This window comes from Euphorbia lathyris, chromosome 8 (genome assembly GCF_963576675.1).
Source record: "Euphorbia lathyris chromosome 8, ddEupLath1.1, whole genome shotgun sequence".
Lineage (NCBI taxonomy): Eukaryota > Viridiplantae > Streptophyta > Magnoliopsida > Malpighiales > Euphorbiaceae > Euphorbia > Euphorbia lathyris.
In genome coordinates, this window is record NC_088917.1 from 70,628,784 (window position 1) to 70,652,216 (window position 23,433).

A 23,433-nucleotide genomic window follows, 5' to 3' on the forward strand; every position below is an offset into this window, starting at 1 on the left:
GACTGTTAGTGATGTACATCTAAAGAGATTGCTCATTATCTCTTTAAAAAAAGATGTTTATTATCCTAGTTTGTATGTTTAAGATGCTAACTCGAGCTGCTCAGAAACTCTTTTAAAGTTTTACAAATTTCAGCATATGATGTTAAGAATGGTCCTCTCTATAATCTTTGAACCCTTGTATTCATGCAAGAGGATTTTTTTAATTTGATTTATTTACTAAATCATCTGCTATATTTGCAAGATTTTCTTAATATTAGAATAATTCAATAACTAATTTGCTAAATGTAAAAGAATTCAATACTAATTGAGCACGCGTGTTCTTCATAAACTGCTAACAGTTGGATTTTACAAAGTATGTCGTATTGAGGTATAGTATAGAGCTAATAAATCTCGTAGTTCTCTGTGAGCAAAGCGTATAGAGCTATTTCGGCTGTTCATCCTGTGATTCATTGGTGGAAGATTATTTGGGGTCATAGCTATATTCCTAGACACAGTTTTGTTATTCGGCCCCCTTTAAGGGGTAGAGTTGCTATGAAAAGCAGAATTGGGGAATGGAATACTACCATTGATAAGAAATGTGGGGATGGAATACTCTACCATTGATAAGAAATGTGTTTTCTGCTATAGAGAGGAGACAATTGATGAATGTTTTTAAGTAAAGTGGGATCATCATACTAAATATTCAGATCCTGTGTGATCGGACTCCAAGTTTTTTTTGAAGAGTTAGATGGTATAAATTGAAAAAATTTCTTCTTTCAAATTCTTTTAGTTCAATTCTTTCTATTATATGGTCAGAGTCTCTTTGACCAAGTGATCAAGAGTTTGACTCTTGCAACCCCGATTGAACTTCAACCCATGCTAAGATAGACCTATGTTGTACACTATGAAGCACGGATACGGGTACGCATACGGGTGCGGGTACACCTACGGGTACGGCAAACGGCATTTCTAAAAAATATGAGATACGGGTACGGCGGGGATACGGCAAATTTTATATATAATTAATAATATATATATCATTTATAATGAAAATTCAAAAGATACATAAATATATAAATCACAAATCATATTCATAAAGTCATTATAAAAACACAAATAATACTCTCAAATCATTATAAAACCACAAATAACATCTATAATATTAACTGCACAGATAAGAGCAAGAAATCGATCAAAGCAGATCGACCATGAGAGGAAAAACTCGACCAGAGGGAATCGACCAGATGAGAGGAAGACCAAATGAGAGGGAATCGACCAGATGAGTGAGAGCATAGTTATTAAAGGCGCGCCTATGGGGCGCACCAGGCGCAGGCCTTAGCGCCATGGCAGCCCCATGGCGAGGCGCAACTGCCATGGCGCGTGCCTGGTGCGCCATTTTGCGCCAAGAGGCAGTTGCCAAAGGCGCACCAAGGCGCGCCTTGGCTGTTAGAGGCAGTTATGGGCAGTTTTTTGGAATTTTTGTGATTTATTTTTATATATCTGGAATGGAACACGTGTTCTATTAACAAAAAGTATTAAAAAGGAGAGAGATTATACGTTTTAACTAACTAGAAGACGAAGAGACTCTTTGAAGAGGAAGAGACAGAGTCATTTGAAGAGTGAGAGACATAGTCATTTTATTTATGCTTAAGATATTTTCATGATTTAGTATTCATTGCATTTTTATGTTAGTTTTATAGTTTTATAATTTTTATTTTTGTAAGTGCGTCTTGTCTCGCTATGGTGCGAGCCATGCGCCGTGCGCCAAGGCTCCAGGACCCCTTGCGCCTTAGTGTGCCATGCGCCTTTAATAACTATGAGTGAGAGGGATCGACTGAACAGAAGAACTCGATACGATTAGGGTTCAATCGACAGGAGAGATTTTCAATTTAGTTTAGGGTTCAATTCAATCGCGATAACCCTCTATATACCAGTAATCTTGGATTATTTCATTTTAATCCTTCTATTTACTGAGTTTTTTTAAAAAAAACCCTTATACTTTCAAAGTTTTTTTAAAAAAACCCTTAAAGTATCCCCGAAGTATCCCCGACGTGTCCCCGCATATCCCCTCATTTAAAAAAAAAAGAAAAAAGGGGATACTTCCCAGGCGATCAAGGGTTCGATTTTTGGCAACTGCATTTGTTGATTTAATTTCACCACATGGTAAGATGAGTCCGTGTTGTTCACGTTTCAAACCTAGTTGATCTTCGTGTACGGGGTTTGTATCATATATTAATATAAATTAGACCTTAAGCTTTTAGTTAAACCATTTAAGTTTTAGTTTGATCGGTTCTATGATACTCTTTATCTATGGTTGATAAGGATAAATTTTTCTTTGGATTTTTACTGTCAGGGTATCTAGAAAAGCAGTTGGTAAAACTATAAAGGCTTCGATGCGTAGAATTGCCACCAAATTTGGGATTTGGAGGGAGAGGAGTAATTGTGTAGTAATGAAAGCTTGAATTGTTGGGCTTATTATTAACTCTGTTAAGAACAGAGTTTTGTTTCGGTGTCAGGTAATAAACCTTGATAGGAGTTTGTTGGTTTTGTAGGTGTTTTCTGTTTTGGTGCTAATAAAGGTTTGTTTTCGTAAAAGAAGTCACATATATTTAGTAATGTTATCCGAACTAGATCGGATATCAAATCAAATTTATAATTGTCAAATCAAATTTATAATTGAGTCAAGGATCACTTGGTTCAACTAAATGATTTGGATTGATTGGACCGGTTAATTATATTATATATAATTTAAAATTATATATCTATATTTGTAAACAAGTAATATTTATATATACAAAATCGAAATTATATATCATAGGAGACTTAAAAAGGTTAAGTCAATGTCTGCCTTTTTTCTCTTTGCCTTTCAATTAAATGACTCATCCTTTCCAGTGCTTATTAGCCACACACACCTGTCTCCTCCATTGCTGCTTTTACCATTTAAGCCTAAATAACTTTTTCTAGAGAAGCAGAATATTAAAAGAGAAAAAAGAAACTCAGCAACTGACGAAAAATGAGAAGATGGCGGTCTACAAATCGAAGAAGGAGAGGATGGGCCGTCTGTTTCTGTCATTTTTTTTGGAAAATTACACACAAAATCATATTTTAAAAAGTATTTACAACTATATCAAATTATAATTTTGAATTATGTTAAACTAGTAAAATCAGTACTTTTAATACATTTTGAACATTAGAATTTATAAATTAGAAGTCTAGGATGTATTTTCTAGGGTTTATGAATTGGAATCTAGATTTTTTAAATTATGGTGTAAAATCATAATATATTAAGAATAATGACATATTAAAAATTAAATTTGGTGATATGATTTAGTTGTAATTTTATATTTAATTATGATATTCATATATTTGACGAAAAAGAAAAGGTTTTTGCTGAGAGAGTTGATTTCTTCCATTATTTATTTAGATTTGTAGAGTTGGTTTCTTCCATTATTGTTTAAATCTGTAAAAATAACTGACTTTCTTTTTTTTTTTTAAAACAAAAACATATAAAAAACTGGGGTCATGCCAGTTTCCAGCCAGATCGCCGGTTTCCGGTTTAACCCTGGGTCAGTCCGGTTTTTTTGTGCATACAAAAACCTGGGTTTGTGCATACAAAAACCTGTAGCCGCCCAGACCGGGCCCAGACCGGATACTTGGCCGATTTCCAGTTCGACCGGTTCAACCGGACGGATTTAATAGCATTGATATTTAGCTACTCTTCAAATATGAAACTTTTTACTTTTTTATTTTGTAACTTCCCAAGATAGAAATTAAGCAAATAGATTAAATTTATTTGAATTTCATTCAAAATAGAAATTTCGAACACTAGGTAAGTTTGAAACGCAACACAACAACAATAAAAAAACTTGAAAAAAGAAAGATGAGAATTCTTATAAACTATAAAATCATCATGAAACAACATTTACTTCCTCATGCCATCTGCAAACTTCAGATTGTGATTCATCATAAGCAAAGAGAACCAAAATTGGACCCATCAAGCCTAAGGTACGAGTTAGAAACGATTACTCTTTAAATAAGATGGTAACCCCATAGTTTTTACTTTTTATATTACTTAAAGACATGTTCCATTGTCTATATATAAGCAAACTTTCAGATGCCTAGCAGACTCCAGTTGTCTTTCCTGACGCAATTCGCTTCCAGTACACAGTGATATCTTCTTCTACTTCTCTCTGGCTCTTTTTTACACTCTTTTTCTCTTCATTACTCTCTTCATCCACAGCAACAGTTTTACTAGAAATATGGCTAGGCATTGAGTCCATCTCCTTCAGAACTTGCTCAATATTTGAAACAAGTCTTTCCGCCAGACCCCGGCTGAAATCCTCCCTTACCACAACCCGCAGTACAGCAATGTGTTCGGCGTCTGCAGGCATAGTGTACGCCGGAATAATCCAGCCAAACCTTCTCAAATTGTCTGCCATTGCAAACACACTGTATTTACTAGTGTCTTTCAAGGAGAAGGCTACTAGAGGAACTCCAATGTCCTTGGAGAGGATCTCGAACCGCCCTGTTTTCTCTAGTCCTTCTTTCAGTATCCTTGCATTGTCCATACAGGTCTCCATGATTTCCTTATATCCCTAGTAAAAGAACAAGGTACATGAAAACGCGGTTTCAGATTTCGTTTCACGTATCTGTTGTTTCTCACTGGGATGTAGTACATTAGAGATCAATTTGATTCTTCAACTTGAGAAAACAAGATCAAATTGATACCACAATTTAGTAGTAGGGTCATACTAATCCATAAAATAGCACGTGGAAATCGTTGTTCCTAGACACGTGTTTGTGATTGAGACATTTTTGGATAAATTTGACCCGAAAGAAAAAAAATACAAGTTAAAAAATGCACAATTCATTCAAACCTAGGAAGCACCGAAACTTCTAGGAGCTTAAAGGTCTGCTTGTTTTGGGGTTAGAGGAGGTTAATTAAAAATAGGTTATTTAGCTAATTTTGCTTGGAAAGGAGTTTAAATGGAGGTGGGGTTAAATGAAGGTTAGAAAACCTTGAAATAATCCCAATTTTAGTCCCACCAATTTGGTGGGAACCCGAGGTTCACTAAATAACCTCCCCTCCCCCCTATCCCCTCCCCCTCACTTTAACGAACCTTGTCAAATCTTCGTCCAAGCAGACCCTAAAGTACGATTAGGACACTCTGGGGACACCCAACCGACACTCCATAATAAGTGTCCTCTCCTTTTTGTACTTCTTTTTAAATATGGGGACACGGCTTATGAGTTAGTTAAGTAGAATATATTGGTTTATATTTTTAATAGTTTTAGAAAAAAAGAGGTTGGTGTATAAAAATAAAATAAAACCCTAATAGAAAAAGAAATCAAAATCTAAGGAAAATAATATAGCAACAGCCCCTTTATTTAGTAGTTTATATTGTTTGAACTGTTAAATGTTTTTTAATGAATTACTGTCTTATTATAAATGTTATTTATGATATATATATAAAACGTGTCACTGCCGCACCCGTGTCTTATATTTTGTAGAAAATGACGTTTGTTGCACTCGCACCGGTAAGAATACCGGTGTCAGTGCTTCCTAGATTCAAACGTATATAATCCGTTTGTCAAGTAAAAGACCAAATTAATCCTTCATCTAATAAAATGGAGATAAATTAGTTACTTTTACTCAGAATTGACATCTCTTTCACAGCAGTGCATTAAACTTTACCTCAAAGCCAAGCCTTATAAACTGATAATATTGAGCAATTATTTGACTAGAGCCTGTCAAAATATAAACAAAAAGCAAATCAATAAAATTACTAGAGCCTGTCAAAACATGACCAAAAAGCAAATCAATAAAATGAAAAAAATACTAACAAAATAAACAGACAGATGAGACAGAAGCCATTTTATTTACCTTTGGCGAAGTTGAGAGTGAAAGTTGGTTGATCGGATCCGAGGTAGTTTATGTGAAAGATAAGCTCGTCCGGCAAGTCATCTTTCGTCCTCCACACAATCCAACCAACACCTGCATAAACAAGGCCGTACTTGTGACCACTAACATTGATGCTCTTCACCAATGGCAAACGGAAATCCCATTCGAGATCTGGGTAAAGAAAAGGCGCAATGAATCCGCCACTAGCTGCATCAACATGAATTAGGGTGTCCCAACCAGTTTGCTCATTCTTTTTGGTAAGAAGTTCGTTCAGAAGCTTGACATCTTCGAATTCTCCGGTCAAGGTTGATCCTAAAATGGCTGCAACGCAGATTGTATTCTCGTCCACCATCTCGACTGCTTTCGCAGGATCCATCACGTAGTAGTCTTCTTTTAGCTTCACTTCCTTTAGTTCAACTTCGAAGTACCTGGCAAACTTCTCCCAACATACCTATGTAACAAATTTTGACATAATATAACATCAATTTCTCCAAATGAGAACTTTCTACAATTCAAACACATCAAAATACAGAGCTAAGGTACTCTCTCAAGTAAGAAAAACTCGAGCCTAATCCCACCCTCAAAAGTAGAGTTAGCAATTTCAGGTTTCGTGTTAATTGTGTCATGTTAGTCGGGTTATGTTTGTAAATCGTATTTTTGTGTCAGAAATTGCTACCTCTACTTAGAAGTACAAGTACTTCAAAGAGAAGGATTGACTAATTTTTTTGAATAACACGTTGCCTCTCCGACTAGTCAATGTAGTATACTTAACATAGTCCTTGATGCCCTTTTTTTGGTGAGAGATCTAGTACAGATCGTACATGGACGATAGTTGGAGTCAATGGCTCTCCTAGGAAGAGGATCAAGTTGACCCTTGCGAAAAGCTTGATGCACTATCTCTATTCAACCCTTTAGCGAAATACGGAAAAATAAAGGAAAATCAATGGACCAACCCCATCGTCCCCACCTCGTAGGAACTATGAGATCACCCTAAGGATGCCTTTAGTAGCCAGGGTCGCAGACCGACCATAGAACCCTGTTCAGTAAGTGGACTACATTAGCTGTCCGCGCTCAGATTGGGTAGTAAGAGTCGGAAAAAGGCAATCACTCATTCTTAAAACGACCATTCCTAAGATCAAAGAGTGGGCAGAAAGAGGGGTAGCTCTCCGTTCCTGGTTTTCTTGAATCCTCCGGAACCCCAAAAATCCTTAGCTAGAATTAGAATAGAATTCCAACTCAGCACCTTTTGCGATTTTGAGAAGAGTTCATTGGAAAATGCAAAGTTTGCTGGAATGAATATATGGTAGTGACAAAACCTCTGATACCATATAACGAGAAGTCACCCCAACTCAGACCGTCTCGTTGCCTTTTTAACTGGTTAAAGTAGTATACTTAGCGAGAAGTAAATCCATCTTTTTTTGCAAAATAACAAGAACGTAAGACTGTCAAACATTTTTTGGAGCCAAACTAATCTGGTAGAAACAATCAAATGCAGCAATAATCCAAAGCAAAGGAAGTTTTCAGAAGACTCATTTTTAGATCAAAAAACAAAACAAATACAAAGTTCACCTGTACATTAGCTCCAGTGACTATGTTAGGTTTATCATAAGGTTTTCCCTCAGCTTTCCTCTTGTTTTGCCACTTCCGTTTTAACGCCAATCCGGCCAGCATTATCGCCTCTGATGATCCCACAGTTCCCACTCCAATTGCAGTTTCATCATCCCCAACCGGAGCATGGAACAGGTGAGCTATCATATTCACACACCGGTTCTACAACGCCAGAACCAGAGTGTAAAGTAAAACCATATCTGAAAAACGCATCGAAAACGAAATGATATGGACAACAAAAGTTTAAAAAACCTGGAGCTCAGTAGTAACGGGATACTCATCCATGTCAACATAATTCTTGTTAAGGGAAGCCATGATAAGATGATTGCATTCAGGCTCCATCCATGTTGTAACAAAGGAAGCCAAATTCAGCCTTGGATTCCCATCTAACATCAACTCATCATTTATTACTTGATATGCTGCTTCCTTCGGTATCGACTTTTCTGGCATCTTAAACCTGCACCCGACACCTTCTTTTAAGGGTGATAATTCATGCTATCGTGTTATGTGTTATGTATATATATTCCATATATTATATGTAATATAAATGTAAGAAAAATGATAGTCGTGTCAATTGTGTCGTGTTAGTGAGGTTCCCTCCGTAAATCGTGCTCCCTTTTTTTTCATTTTACTTTTACAATTTGTTGTCCATTTTTTAGAATGCCTTAAAAAGAATCCAAAATTATATTAAAAGATGGATTTCCAAATATAATAAAGGCCTAATATCTGTGATTTTGGAATTTTTTTTTGCCATTTTGTTAATGTATCAGCAGTTTTGATATTTTGGATATCGTTTATACCTGTTCTAATGTTATGTTGAATGTTTTTTTGGGTTTAGAGGTTATTTGAGGGCTTATTTGTTCCAAATAAGTAACTTTAGGGGTTATTTGTTCCAAATAAACAAGTTGAGGAGTTAATAGTGATGTTTTGAAGTTCAGGGATCAATTTTAGTTTTTGGACAACTTGGGGGGCTGAGGATGTATTAGACCTATAATAAATGCAATAGTTTAAGCTTTAAATCAACTTTGGATATTGGTTTGTCCCTACTTACATTTGAAATTAAATTAGTTCAAAATGACCCGAGCCAACATGACAAAGCGGTATATGTTAAATAACTACTAATTATATACTGACACATGCTTTCTAAACTAATTTTATCTTAGATACCAAATTGAAAAATGTCCAAAATGACATGTGGTAATACGAGAAAGTGACATGTGTCAAATAACTACGAATCACACACTAACACATGTTGTTTTAAATTAATTTGATCCGAAGTTGAAAAATTGATATCCAAAACTAGATTGTGGTGTAAATTAATCCTATTAGTCAACTTCAGAAATTGATCATTAATTTCAATAAATGCGCTTGAAAGAAAAATTATCTATTTAAAATTAGATATCATTTGCAAAATTAACAGGGCGTTTAATAAAAAATTCAAATCTATCTTGTTGATGATAATAATAATAATAATAATAATAATAATAATAATAATAATAATAATAATAATAATAATGTCTATATATATATTTCTATTTCTAGAGGTATTTATAAGAATATTTTAATAAAATAACACTAATTAAATTTATTTGGGTTAAGGTGCAAAATACCCCTAACGTTTTATGCCAAGAGCAATTTTACCCCTAACATTTAAAATGGTGCAATTTTACCCCTGACGTTGGAAGCCAAGAGCAATTTTACCCCTAACGTTAATAGATTGTGTCAATTTGAGAAATAATTCACCAAATTGTCTTCTCGGTCATGAATCTTGTTATCTACACTTCATATGTGTGTCATTTTATTAGTAACAAATCACAAACATTCGTTGAGATGTGAAAAAAATAAAAAAATATACTGTCTTTTTGTACGGATTAGACACAAAAAATTCAAAAAATCCACTGAATTTATAACTATTAATCTCAGATTCTATTATTAAATTATAAAAAACATGAAATCTTTTTTTTAGAACGAATTATTATGCAATTTGTGTAGAATAATGAACAAAAATATTTGTGTTTTATAATAGTATCTGAAATTGACCCAATTTATCAATGTTAGGGGTAAAATTGCTCTTGGCTTCGAACGTTAGGGGTAAAATTGCACCATTTTAGACATTAAGGGTAAAATTGCTCCTGGCCCAAAACGTTAGGGGTATTTTTGCACCTTAACCCAATTTATTTTATGTGCCAATCCTCGTGGATCATATATGTTCATACAATATCTATCTTCCACTTCAGAACCAATCCCTCCCACCTCAATCGACTGTCTGGATGCTCACTATAAAAAAATTCTTTTAGACTTTTCCCGCTTAGGCCTATTAGGCACTTTTTGGTCACATGGCCGTTTTTTGGGTGCCTAGGCACTGCCTAAGCTGCATTAAGGCTGAATGTGAGCCGCTTGGGTTGCAATCAAAATAAACAAATATGTTTTTTTCTATGTTTTTTATTTTTATTTTTTTATTTTTGCTTTATTATAGTTAATTTTTTTTAACATTTTTGCAAGGTTTTTAGTAAATTTTATTTATTTTAAATATTTGTGTTTAATTGCGTTATCTATTTGTTTTCATGATGTTATTGATTGTTTCATAATATTTGATACATTATATTGCTTAGACATTATTTTTTCCTTATTTGAGTTCTTTCAATGATATAACGTTTTCAAGGATATATATTATAAATATATATGTATTTCTATATTAAATCATTTTATATTATTATTTTTTATATTGTATAATAAAAATTTTAATTAGAAAACAAAAATATAAACAAATTAATCCTCAATTAATTTCTGACTAATTTTCGATTAATCCCAAAAGTTATCTGCACCTACTAATTCCAAAAAATTCTTGTCTGCTCTTACTAGAGCCTAATGTTTTAAACTTGGATACCAACAATTAATGATTTTTATGATAATTTTAATACTATTTTTTTTTGGTAAATAATAATTTTAATACTGAAACAAGGGTTACAAGGTAAGGATGAAATTCAACAGAGATATTTAATTGTAACTGCAATAAAACATTTATTGTCAATATGAACACATAGCACGTAGTCAAACTGTGTACACGTGCTTACAAAATTTGTAATCCACCTCTTGATTTGCTTTAATATTATACTATAGTCATAAATATATATTTCTACTTTGTTAAATCACCAAGATCAGGTGCAGATTTACCGTTATAATTGTTTTAATTAAGTATTTGATAAATTGAACATTTGATCTAAAAATTTGATTAAATATTTGATAAATTGGGATATAAATTGAGGTTATATAATTAATATAAAATTAACATATTGAGATTGTATTTAATTACTCCGGTTTTGATCACATGACCTGAAACTACTGGTTCCAGCCCTCTGTCTCTAATTTTTTTTTTGATAGGTGCTGAATTAACAGTTCAAAATTGATTGAAAAAGGCCAAAAATTAGGTAATTCCGGTTAGACCTTCTTAAATTCAAATTTCTAAATTTTTTTACCTATCAAGCTCTTTTTAAATCTAAATATCTAAATTTCCATATTTTTTTTTTAATTATTAGCCTTTTAAATCTAAATTTCTAAATTTTTTTACCTATTAATTTTTTTTATTAGAAACAATTAGTTTAATTTTAAGAAGTTTTATATTAATACTTAAAAATTGATTCATAATCTAACACGTATATATATATGGAAAAATAAATTCAACAAGTTAGATTTAGTAAACATTTATTTTTTTAATGCATACAAGTGTAAAATCGGCCTCCACCGACCAATTTCGCTGCCAAGATCCATCTATAATTGTTCAAATTTATGTGTAAGTTATACTCATAGACACTGATGATTCAATTTCAAAACCTAAACCTCACATGAAAATGAGATCCATTAAAATTGATGATATAAACAGAAGATTATAAAGAAGTAAAAAAATAATACACTGGTTTGAGTTTTTCAAAAAAAAAAAAAAAACTGTGATGTTTAGAAGTTATTGAAGAGAGAAAGAAGAACAACCTGGGAAGGGGGCTGCGAACATATCTGGAGGCGAAAGTTGAATGCAAAACCTCATCCGACTCCGACTGCCTAATGGCTGTTGTGATTACCATATTTTTTTAAATCTTATGAAATCAAGAAGAAGAAGAAGAAACCAGACTAGAAAAGGAAGATGATATCTTTCATTACAATAATTTGGACACGTGTTCATATCCAAGCTATGCAACCTGTTTTTGCTGCTTTTGACAATTGAGTAGTGGCGTGGCATGGCATGGCATGGGCTCATTCTCGAACCCATAAGAATATTGAAAAATGTTAATATTTTATTAATGATTTGTATTGTAATTAGTCAAATTCTATATATTAAATATGAATGTAATTGGGTAGTCTATTTAATGGTAATTTAGCTATTATTTGTACAATTTTTTTTTCTTATTTTTATTCTTCTTCTTCTGGTTGTCTCTCTCTATAAATATGATATTTACTTCTCTTTAATATTAGCTCTTTTTTTTCTTCTTCTTTAATTAATTTAGTTAGCATTTAAATCATGCACTTTTGCTCTAAGAAATTAGAAAACCAAATATTAAAATTAGAGGAAATTAGTGAAAAATTGGAGATTGGGTAAATAATAACCCAAAAATTTAACAGTGACAAAATATTCAATAGTTTTAATGTATCACTCTAATACTTTGACTCCTAAAACTAACCTAATACTTGACTAAAAAAACAGGATTCACATCTTCAATACATGCATCAACTTTGTTCTTTTTTGTTGGTGCACCATTCGAAACAGTAGCATTATCTTTATCCATCCAACAATTGTTTGCATAATGTCATAATCTTTCTAACTACTCTAATTACATAATTCCTATTTAATCACTTTGTCCAGTCACCATAAAATGATATTTTTGTGTTTCTTTAAGAACTACAAATAGCATGGTTTAGATTTCATGGCTAACAACATTTCATAACAACTCCTCTTGCCTTTCTATTATCAGACATAAATTCTATGAATTAGTAACAATTAGTTAAAGTCGTTATGATTGTTTCAAAGAATTAACAATGCATAATCATTTGCTATTTTTAATCTATTACCAATATATATATATATATATAAACACAAAAGTATGTGCAGAAAAAATAAAGCAAATTAGGAATTAGGCTACCCAAGATATATATACATATATACACATATATATATATCATGGGTAGCCTAAACTCCTCATCCATATTATCACTAATTATTGTTTTAATTTCATTTTATCCATTGAATTGTTATTCAAAGGGACATCATGAAAGTAAAATAAAAGGGTTGTTTGCATTTGGTAGCTCTTCACTTGATAATGGAAACAATATCTTCCTTCCAGTAAATGCTAAAACAAATTATGCACCATATGGAATAGATGATCCTAAAGGTCCAAATGGAAGATTCTCAAATGGAAAAACTGTGGTTGATGTTTTGGCTGAATATCTTAAATTTCCTAATTTGATTCCATCATTTTCTGATCCTACTACAAAGGGTCAAAATATTATCTATGGTGTTGATTTTGCTTCTGGTGGTTCTGGAATACTTGATAATACCACTTCTACACTTGTAAGATTCCATCTATTTCTTATTCATTTCTTCCTATAATTTCCCTTCAATTATAATTAGGGCGGTAATCGAGAACCTGCTCATGAGTTGTTCGCGAGCTGGTTCACATGTTTTGCTCACTGAGTAGCTCGTCAATTCAGTTCATGAAGAATATAATCGAACCAAGCTTGTACATGAACGTGTTCATGGAGAATATAGTCGAACTGAGCTTTACATTTCCCCTGTATAGAAATATTATCATTAAAAAATAATTGAATCAAGCTTGTTCACGAGCGTGTTCATGAAGAATATAATCGAGTTTGCTCATGAACCTATAATTGAGTCTATTCGCGAGCTTTCGATCCGAGTTTCATCGTGCTCAAGCTCAGCTGGCTTATAAATCTAGTCGAACGTGGTCGTGCTTTTATCGATCCGAACACCGAATCGCTCATGAGCGGCTCGACTCATTTGCGGCCCTAATTATATAATTGGAGTGTTTTAAAAATCCGTCCAAGCGGAGATTTTTATAATACACATTCCGATTTTTTAAATCGGGCGATGTAAATCGGTTTGTAGATTTTTTTCCGGGCCTTAAAAACCGGCTCTCAAATATCAAATAACCTAAAACTAAAACTATCAAATGCTATTTTAATGTTATTTTCTTGGCACATTTTTATTTTTTAGGGCAAATAATTTATTAGTCACTATTCGTACCAAACACACAATTTAGTCTTTGTATTTTATTAATACATTGGTTAGTCCTTAATTTTTTTTATTCTATTCAAATCCCCTCAAATGTTTGAATTGATCACATTGTTTTATTTTTGAATCTCTACATTCCCTCAACGCCATATATATTTTTAATTTTTAATTTTACAAAATCCTTATAGAATTTCTTATTTTTTTTTTATCTTCTGGTAGATTATTAAACAGTTTAATCCTTTACTAAATTATTTAATAAAACAAAAGTTAAATACTAAACATGGTATTATTAAAACATCAGCATTAAACATTGTGTTAGTTAAAAATGCATCGATTAATAGATTATTTACCCTATTTTTTAAGAGCATTATAATGTAACAAGTACCAATTAATGTATATGTTTTCCATCTTATTGTTATTTTTACATAGCATAATTTATACTTTAATTATATTATATAATAATTTATTTATTAAAAATTAGAAAAATACAGGAACCATATTCGTCCAACTAACCTATAACATTTTTTACAACCTTGTAGGGTAAGCTTGCAACCTTGAACATACAAATGATGAACTTTGAGATGTTTTTATTACCACAATTGGAGATTCAATTAGGTATGAGAAGGGATAAATTCCTAAGAAATTATATGTTTATTATGGCAACTGGCGTTAATGATTTCACAGAAAATTACTTTCTCAATCCAATCACTCAAACTATTGAAACCTTCGTTACTACTCTCATCAAATTGTATTCTGCCCACATCAAGGTACATTTTAATTTAATTTAATTCATTAATTTCTCAATTGATTTATTTATTTAATTAGTAATTAATTGATATTAATTAATTTAAAATTGTGGTCATGAGTGCAGAATTTGTACAGATTAGGAGGTAGAAAATTTGTTATAATGTCAGCATATCCAATTGGTTGTTATCCAGTGCAAAGAGTATCTCCAAAACAAGAGTGTAATCAAACATTGAACAATGCTGCTATTTTATACAATTCTCACTTGAAAGCTATGGTTGATGATTTACACTCACAAATGCCCGGTTCTCGTCTTGTTTTCGTTGACACTTACAATATCATTATCGATCTTATTGCCGACCCTATTGCTCAAGGTAAATTTAATTATATTACTTCTTATTTTAAGATGTCGGGCCTAGAAAATTATATTCAGAGGGATTGATTTTAGCCCTGTGTTTAGTGTAGAACAAGTTTTCATCAAGTTAGAGGATAGTTTTCTAAAGTTCAACCCGTTGGAACTGATTTAATTTAATTTTGTTTTTACTCCAAAACCCTGACCAGGTGTTTTGGAGTTAAACAAATTAAAAATGTACTAAAAAAATAGAGATTTTTATTTTTTATTTATAAATTAAATGCTAATTTCCTTTAAAAATTATTCTTAAAATTTTCATAAATTTAATTTTAATTTAAAAATGAAGTTCTTTGAGTTTCAAAATAAAAAATAATAATTTTCGAAATAAAACAAGTTCAAAAGGATTAAAATAAATTTGTCAAGTTTAGTTTTGAAATAAAACGAGTTCAAATTTTCTTATTTCATATTATTTGTAGGTTTAGTTTTCAAAATAATTTTTCCTATTTTTTTTCTTATTATTGAGTTTGACACTAATTACTCAATCTGTATCTTAATTAATGAGTTGAGGGTATTTTAATCCATTTTCTATAAATTTAATGCAAATCAATAATTTCCTTGGTACTTGTAATTTGGTAATATGACAATTATTTTGAAATGGAGATAGTAAATAATAAATTGAAAATAATTGATAATATTAACATAATTATTTAGAAATCACAATTTAAACAAGACTTTTTTTTAAAAAATATACAACTTACGACTTCTTACGTTAAATTACACAACTTACAAAAATACATGAAAATAAATCAATGTGAGAGGTTTGTCAGGAAGTGACATTATCCCTACTTAAGTGTGCAACCAACAGTTAGAGAGCGATCATCCCTCTAGTCTCTGGACTAGTTTCCACCCCCTATAAATAAGTGCTATTATTATTATTATTATCTAGTCTCTGGACTAGTTTCCACCCCTTATTGCTATTATTATTATTATTATTATTATCTCTGACATGCCTAAGGAAATTTATAATATTTGATGTTGTTGGATAGGATTCAAAGATTCAAAGAATCCATGTTGTCAAATAATGGAATACATGGGTCACAAATACAGTCCATGCTTTAAAGGAGCAGCTGTGTGCAAAGACAGGAAAGCATATGTATTTTTTGATGGAGCACACACAACCGAAGCTGCTAATTATTACATAGTTTCTAAGGTTTTTACTTCTAATCATCCATCTCAAGTTTATCCCATTAATATTAGACAACTTTCCATATTTAGTTAATCACTTTCATGTAATCCCAAAAATACTAATCAAGATAAAGTTACTCGATTTTTGTTTACATGCATAATCTCTTGCCAAATTAATCAATATATTTTTTCTCTATTCTAATTTGAAAATTCTCTCCAATTCACCATTTGTAATCATAAAACAATCGTTCCCATATAGAGTTGATATGTGCAAAATTTTAGTAGTTTCACCATGAATTTTAGTAGTCCCATTATAAAATATGGTTATTAAAACCGGACAGGTGAAAGAATTGAAAAACATAAAAAGTTATAGGTTTAATCGGGATTTAAAAATAATGTGAAAACTATATTTCTATTCACATGTATAATATTAAATTTTTTTACTAATAATAATATGTTTTTAATATCAAATGATGATATTTTGAGATATTAAATTTTCAAAATTAATAAATTTAATATGATAAAATTAAAAATAGGCAAAAAGTATCATTAGGTCCCTGATATTTTATTTTTTGGTTCATTAAACCCTTGATCTTTTATTTGGATACATTAAGCTCCTGATCATTTATTTTTGGTCTCATTAAACTCTTTATGGCCAAATTAGTAAGTTATGAACATGTAATTCTGTTAAAAATACATTATTAACTTAATCTGTATTTGAAATTATTAAAAAAAATATTTTTTACAGTTTGAATTAAGGTTTTTACAGTTTTACTACAGCCACATTACACATCCAAAATTGCTTTCAAACAGTAAAAAATACAAATTTTAAATGCAATTGTATAATGAATAACAGTCAGTTAACCGAATTTTATGTTCGAAAATACATTTTTTTTGGTTATGAAGGCCTTAATGAGACCAAAAATAAATGATCAGCGACTTAATGTATCCAAATAAAAGATCAAGGGGTTAATAAACCAAAAAATGAAAGATCAGGAACCTAATGATGCTTTACCTTAAAAATATATTAAAGTTTAATAAATATAAAAATTAAAAAAGAAATATACTTTTTAAGACTAAATAGTTATTATTTTTTTATTAATATTACTAACACAGATATAATTAAATAATTGGATACATATTTTATAATTCAATTTAAAATATATAATTTTTTAGATTTAAATTTTTTATGTATATGTATTTAAAGTTAAATGATAATTAAAATGTTTTTAATTTTAAGGATATAAAATAATATTTTATGATATTATCTAAATATAACACAAAAATAAAAAAATAATAGTAAATACTATTTTAATTATTTAATTAATTATTAACACGTCGCCAACTTTCTTTTCTGAATGGTAGGCAAATGTGTGATATAATGTCAAATGGGTGCGTGGGATAAAGTATTAAATCATGAGAAAGCACGCAGAGATAAGATCATTCTACAATCACACTTATCGATCTTCTACATTCTTTACAAATGTTACTTTTGCATGTAGAGGTGTATTTATTTGAGCTCATTATTATAATTTTTTTTAGATTGTTATAATAATGATACATTAAATGCTCTTTTAGGCTACTATACATAACATGGAAATAGATTATTGGTGTTTTTTTCTCCTCTCTTTTTCTTCTCTTCAAGCTTTCTTTATTTTTCTGTTTGTATGAAATTTTTGATAAAAAAAAATCCAAGAAATCCCCTATTATTGAGCGTTGAATAATATTTACCTTTTATTCACGTCCAAAAAATTATTATGCCTCCAAAAAAAAGTCCAAACTCACCAAAAACTTTGAGAAGACCCAAAACAACATCCTAATAAAGCGGACTCTTCCAAGTAGGTGAATTCACAGGTTTATGAACAACTTTATTCCTTAACCGTTACAGACCTTGTGGATACTGTGCCCTTGTTCCCTGAATTAAAAGAGATGGATATTAAGCTGTTTATTGAAGATCAAAGAGCTTTTAACCCACTAGGATATGGGTATGTTTCTCCAATTGTTGAAGTGTGGTATGCAATTTCTTCTCTCTCTTGGATTAGTTTGTGTCATAAATGCATTTTGTTTGTGCCCCTACCAGATTTGCCAAAACTCCTACGTAAAACTACTTGCTTTCATGAAGGGTTGTGAAGATTTTAACATCAATTTAACTGGAGCCCTATTTCATTCTTGTCAAAAAATGGTAAAAAAAAAAAGCTTCGAAGGATATAATTTATTGGAAGACAACTTATTACCAGAAGGGATTCCTAATTGGAAAGATGCAAAACAGTTAAGATTTCAAACTGAAGTGGTTTTGGTTGGGGGAAATTTGTTTCTTCCTTAAATTTTTTATTCAGGCGGTTTCCCATTTGAAACTAAATGGAATGAAGAACCTTGGAATTCCAATACTTGGGAGGCAAAGCGTGAGATGACCAAAAGAGAGCAAGCCAGGCAGTAGCTTTTGTCACAATATACTATGCAATGACATTATTTGGAGATGCTAGGCCTAATTCGGCCTGAGAAGCCTTTGACGCTCTTTAACTAGAAGGGGGAAACTATCTATAAGAGTTGTAAAGGCTACCACAGATTGAGACAAAGAATTAGCTTTGAACTTTGTTTTTCTTTTCAGTTTTGGATGTAGGTGCATTTTATGTTAATTCACCTCTGTTCGCTGAAAGAAGAAGGTAGAGAAGAGGAAGTTAATACCGAAGCTGTTGTATTAGCTATAGGTGAAGGGAATGCAGAAATCAGATCCTCCCGGGCTACTAGGGAGAACATTTTTGTGAGGGATTTACTTCCCGAGGATCAGATTAAAGCCAATCGTTTACTAGAGTTGAAATTATTTTCCAGGTCTTTTGGAACCACCAGATTTATTGAGATCCATGAATATCTTCTTGTCACCACACATATGGTTACTTATCGTATTGTCAAGGTACCATATATTATTTTCATGACTTTCGTCTCCTTCATAGGTAAGTAATAGCGTGCCTGTTACTTCCTCATCATGAATATCATTGGCTTTCTCCTCTATCTCCTTTGGAGGACTCTAACATTCTGTTGTGTAGTGACTATACTTGGAGCAATTATAACATTAAACATTGGACTTGTCACGTCTTTCATTCAACCTCCAATTTCCTCTTCCGCGTCCACATCCACATCCACATCCACATCCACATCCTTAGTCTATGCATCTTGTGGATGGAGTGCTTCTTTCATTGTTATTGTAGCTATTGTCACCTCTTTATTGGTGTCTTTCACGTCCTTTTCCTCTTCCATTTCCTTATCGCCCTCTTCGGCGTCCTCTACCAAATTGGTTTCTTTCACGACTGTTGTTGCCATCTTTAACCGAAGTCTTTGTTGCTAAGACTTGTCCTGTTAATTCTTCTCTACGCTTCTCTAACTGCTCTTCACGTTCTTGTAATGACACTATACCTTCATCAACGATTGTCATTGCATTGATGTCCCTGGACACTTCCATTGCCACCCATACATAATCAAATTTTGGTAGTAGTGATTGCAGAATTTTCTCAAAAATTCTGGAATCTTCACTTTTATCACCATATTCTCACATTTGATTCACGACAGATTTTACTCAAGATGAGTAATCGAAAATGATATTAATCTCTTTCATTCTCATTGTCTCAAATTCTCCTCTTAGCATTTACAAACGAACCTTTTTAACTTTTTCTTCACCTTGAAGAGACACCCGTAGAATTTCCCATGCTTGTTTAGAGGTGGTAGCTTCATCTACCTTCTCGAACATAACTTCATCCAAGCCTTGATGGATGCGAGAGTAAGCGCCTTTTCAACTAGTTCTACGATTTTTCTATAGACTATCTTTTTCAGCTTGAGATAGTCATGACTCATCTTTTGGAACTACATAGCTCTTTTCTACAATGTCCCAAACATCTTGACATCAAAGTAATGCCTTCATTCAAACAACTTGCATAATTGTTTTTTTTGAACTGAGGGTAGTGGAATGAGATGTTGTTGGAATTGTCTATATTTTTTTATAGGTCTCTCAAACACTCAATTCTAGAAAAATATATTGTTTTGTGGAAGAAAAAACTCTCTCAACCTAGACTATGATACCACTTTATTGGAGTAAATAGACTAGAATTGTTATTTGGTAATTACTGAATTTATCATTTTGAAGAACTATTAAATTACTGAATTTATGTGCAACATTGGAATGATATGCTCTAATACTATGTCTTGGAACCGATTTAACTGATAGTTCAAGCTGATAGTTAAGGCCCAATAATAGATTTTATATTAATCTATGATATTATCAGCTCACAACGAAGTTATTGTCATCTAATTTATAATTGGTTCATTGGTAGGTTGCCAATACATGTATAGAGAGAAAAACTTCATAAAAAAAACACAGAGTAAATGGTGAAGCTTACTAGAATTTTTTTTTTTAATTTCAGGAGTGACGAAGCCAAGTAATGGAAAGATGGATCTCAAGTTTACTTCTTCTTATCATATGGTAAGAGAGCTTGAATTGTGATCTAACTTTCTAATTGGATGTAGGAACTAATATATTATTTATCGTAGACATGTAGTCACAACAACAATTAACCACAATTTTAAAAGACACTAGCTTATAATACACATTTAACCGCAACCTATTGCAACAACAAACAACTGTGTGCAACAACAACAACTCTTAACTAACAACTGAACCAAACAAACCCTTAAACTTTGTAAATATATTCCTATATATTTAATATATTTGTTAAGTCAATTATTTCCTCTTCTGCGTCCACGTCCATATCTGTGGCTTTTGTCTCTTATGGATGGAGTGCTTCTTTTCATTGTTATTGTAGCTATTGTCACATTTTCCTTGGTTTCTTCCACATCCTCTTCCTCTTATATTTCCTTATCGCCCTCTTTTGTGTCCTCTACCAAATTGATTTATTTGTCGACTGTTGTCCCCGTCTTTAACCGAAGCCTTTGTTGCTAAGATTTGTTCTGTTGATTCTTCTCTACGCTCCGCTCTTCACGTGCTTGTAATGACACTATAACTTTATAATAGTCATTGTGCTGATGTCTTTGGACTCTTCCATTGCCACCACTGCATAATCAAATTTTGGTAATAGCGATCATAGAATTTTCTCAACTGGAATCTTCAATTTTATCACCATATTGTCATATTTGATTCATGATAGATTTTACCCGAGATCAGTAATCAATAACGGCCTCCGTCTCTTTCATCCTCATTTTCTCAAATTCTCTTCTCAACATTTGCAAACGAACCTCTTTAACTTTTTTGTCACCTTGAAAAGACACTTGTAGAATTTACCACGTTTGTTTGGAGCTGGTAGCTTTGGCTCCCCTCCCTAACATGACTTCATCCAAGTCTTGATGGATGAGAGTAAGCGCCTTTTGACCAGTTCTACGATTTTTCTGTAGATTATCTTTTTGAGCTTAAGATAGTCGTGCCTCGTCTTTTGGAACTACATAGCCTTTTTTACAATGTCCCAAACATCTTGACATCCGAGTAATGCCTTCATTCGAATACACCATCTTGAATAATTGGTTTTTATGAACTGATGGTAGTGGAAAGAGATGTTGTTGGAATTGTCTACTATTTTCTTATAAGGTCTCTCAAACACTCAATTTAAGAAAAATATTTTATTTTGTGGAAGAAAAAACTCTCTCAACCTAGGCTCTGATACCACTTTGTTAGAGTAAAGGGACTAGAATTGCTATTTGGTAATTATTGAATTTATCATTTTGAAGAACTATTAGTTTACGCAATAAAAACAAAATGACACAAAAGCTCTTCAATTTTTTTTTATTACTACATGACACTCGCTTAATTTTCACAATACAATAAGAAAACATGTGAGCTCTAATTTGCCGAATATGAATACCAATACGGGTGGTAATGGTGCGAGGCGGGAACGAAAATGCATTTTCCATTCCGTCCTCAATATTTACGGGGACGATTTCGGAGAATCCCCATTAAATAATTCGAGGATTTTTTCATTCTCGTCCCCTCCCCATGCAGACTCCACGGGTAATGGGGACTTCTCTTTTCCAATAAAATAATGGCCCTGTTTGGTAAAGAGTGTTTTAGGTTAAAAAGAGCGGTTTTGACCAACTTTAGAGATTTGACCACTGAAACCGCTGATTGGAGTGTTTGGTGGAGAGAGGTTTGAGAGAGAGTTTTGGCATGAAAACGCTAATTTAGAAAAAGCTCTTAAAAGGAGCTTTTTCAATTAACGTTTTGGAATATTAAAATTAATGGACTTCTTTAACTCTAATAGATAGACTCCCTCTTCTCCTGCGCCAAAATTAATGTCCTTATTCATTTTTTTTGCACAAACCGCTATTATCAATCAGCTAAGTTTTACCAAACAGGTCTACACAAACAGCTAGTCAAATCAGCTAACAGCTAATTCCCAAACAGGGCCAATAATATTAATTTAAAGATATACCTAATTTTTATATATACAAAAAAAAATTTAATTATGATATTAAAGAAAAGTAACAAAAATGTTTAATTATTATGCTGGTTACTGAGCAAACTATTAAATAATTTCTGTAACCAGTAAATTAATTTTAAAAAGTTTGCAAGTACACTCGATGGAGTACTCTTTATTTCAATTACAATAAGTAGTTAAGTAAGCTTGTTATTGCTGGGTAGTAGCAGTTATTAATTTCAATTTTCAAGGCTAATGATTTCTAATGTAGCCTGCAAAATGGAAGCAATAAGAGCCTTGACAAGTGATGTTAATAAATTAATGTCCATCAAAGTTTATTAAATGATATCTGTACTATATATAATTACGTAGAGAGAAATGAGAAGAAGTGTTTTAGAAGTCTTTTTGATGAGTTGTCAATGTAGTAAAAAATCAGATTAAAAATATTTAATTTTTTTTTTGGTAGAAACAAGAAAGAAAACAACAAACAAAGAAAAAAAAAACCTAGCCTGGAATTAGCCTAGAAAAGCTAACCCCAATCCTATCTTCTATAAGAAGAGAAGAAAGAAAGATGGGAGGAACAGAAAGGGTAGTAACACCTAACATCCCCTTATGACCAGCTGCCGCCAAGCGATCCGCGACCCGGTTTTACTCTCTGAAAATGTGGCTGAACTTTAAGGACTCAAAGGAAGAGCTAAGCCTTTTAATAGCTTTGATGAGGTTGCGGCTATTCAGACAAATAACATGATTATCACAAATCATATTGATGGCCTCCAAGTTATCCGACTCCACAGATAACTTCTTAACACCCAGACTCTTGGCAAGCTTAATACCAGAGAGCATACCCCAAAGCTCTGCAGAAAAGGAAGAGCCCATACCCAGATTCTGGGTGAACCCAGAAAGCCAGGCACCCCCCCATCTCTTAGAAACCCTCCGACTGCAATCTTCCCATTGAAAAGGCAAGAGCCATTCGTGTTCAACTTTACCACCCCATCTCTAGGCCTGCTCCATC

General features: G+C 32.3%; 2 protein-coding genes across 3 annotated transcripts; one reads left to right on the top strand and one right to left on the bottom strand.

The window, feature by feature from the left end:
• Positions 1 to 3,749: 3,749 nt before the first annotated feature.
• Positions 3,750 to 11,601, bottom strand: LOC136203156 (glutamate decarboxylase). 2 transcript variants are annotated; one of them, XM_065994238.1, is made up of 7 exons: positions 11,474 to 11,601; positions 7,742 to 7,946; positions 7,451 to 7,651; positions 6,119 to 6,332; positions 5,864 to 5,974; positions 5,675 to 5,727; positions 3,750 to 4,574 (listed from the first exon to the last, which is right to left on the bottom strand). In XM_065994238.1, exons 1-7 carry the CDS (start codon positions 11,563 to 11,565, stop codon positions 4,098 to 4,100), a joined length of 1,353 nt encoding a protein of 450 aa, XP_065850310.1. In that variant the 5' UTR covers positions 11,566 to 11,601; the 3' UTR covers positions 3,750 to 4,097. The 2 variants fall into 2 exon arrangements, with proteins under 2 accessions (XP_065850310.1, XP_065850309.1); XM_065994237.1 differs by having other exon boundaries at positions 5,864 to 6,332.
• Positions 11,602 to 11,821: 220 nt separating this feature from the next.
• LOC136203994 (GDSL esterase/lipase At4g16230-like) lies at positions 11,822 to 19,481 on the top strand. Its single transcript, XM_065995197.1, has 7 exons — positions 11,822 to 11,827; positions 12,738 to 13,046; positions 14,267 to 14,494; positions 14,599 to 14,845; positions 15,870 to 16,033; positions 18,629 to 18,919; positions 19,215 to 19,481. Exons 1-7 carry the CDS (start codon positions 11,822 to 11,824, stop codon positions 19,479 to 19,481), a joined length of 1,512 nt encoding a protein of 503 aa, XP_065851269.1.
• Positions 19,482 to 23,433: the final 3,952 nt, after the last annotated feature.

Excerpts from the sequence above, each read along its gene's own strand:
- LOC136203156 (XM_065994237.1), bottom strand. The coding sequence starts at position 11,565 with ATGGTAATCACAACAGCCATTAGGCAGTCGGAGTCGGATGAGGTTTTG. Across the intron at positions 6,333-7,450 it reads TCACTGGAGCTAATGTACAG|GTATGTTGGGAGAAGTTTGC; the intron begins GTGAACTTTGTA and ends TTTGTTACATAG. Across the intron at positions 5,728-5,863 it reads CACTCTCAACTTCGCCAAAG|GCTCTAGTCAAATAATTGCT; the intron begins GTAAATAAAATG and ends ATATTTTGACAG.
- LOC136203994 (XM_065995197.1), top strand. Across the intron at positions 14,495-14,598 it reads TGTATTCTGCCCACATCAAG|AATTTGTACAGATTAGGAGG; the intron begins GTACATTTTAAT and ends TCATGAGTGCAG. Across the intron at positions 18,920-19,214 it reads TTACTTATCGTATTGTCAAG|CTATTGTCACCTCTTTATTG; the intron begins GTACCATATATT and ends TTGTTATTGTAG.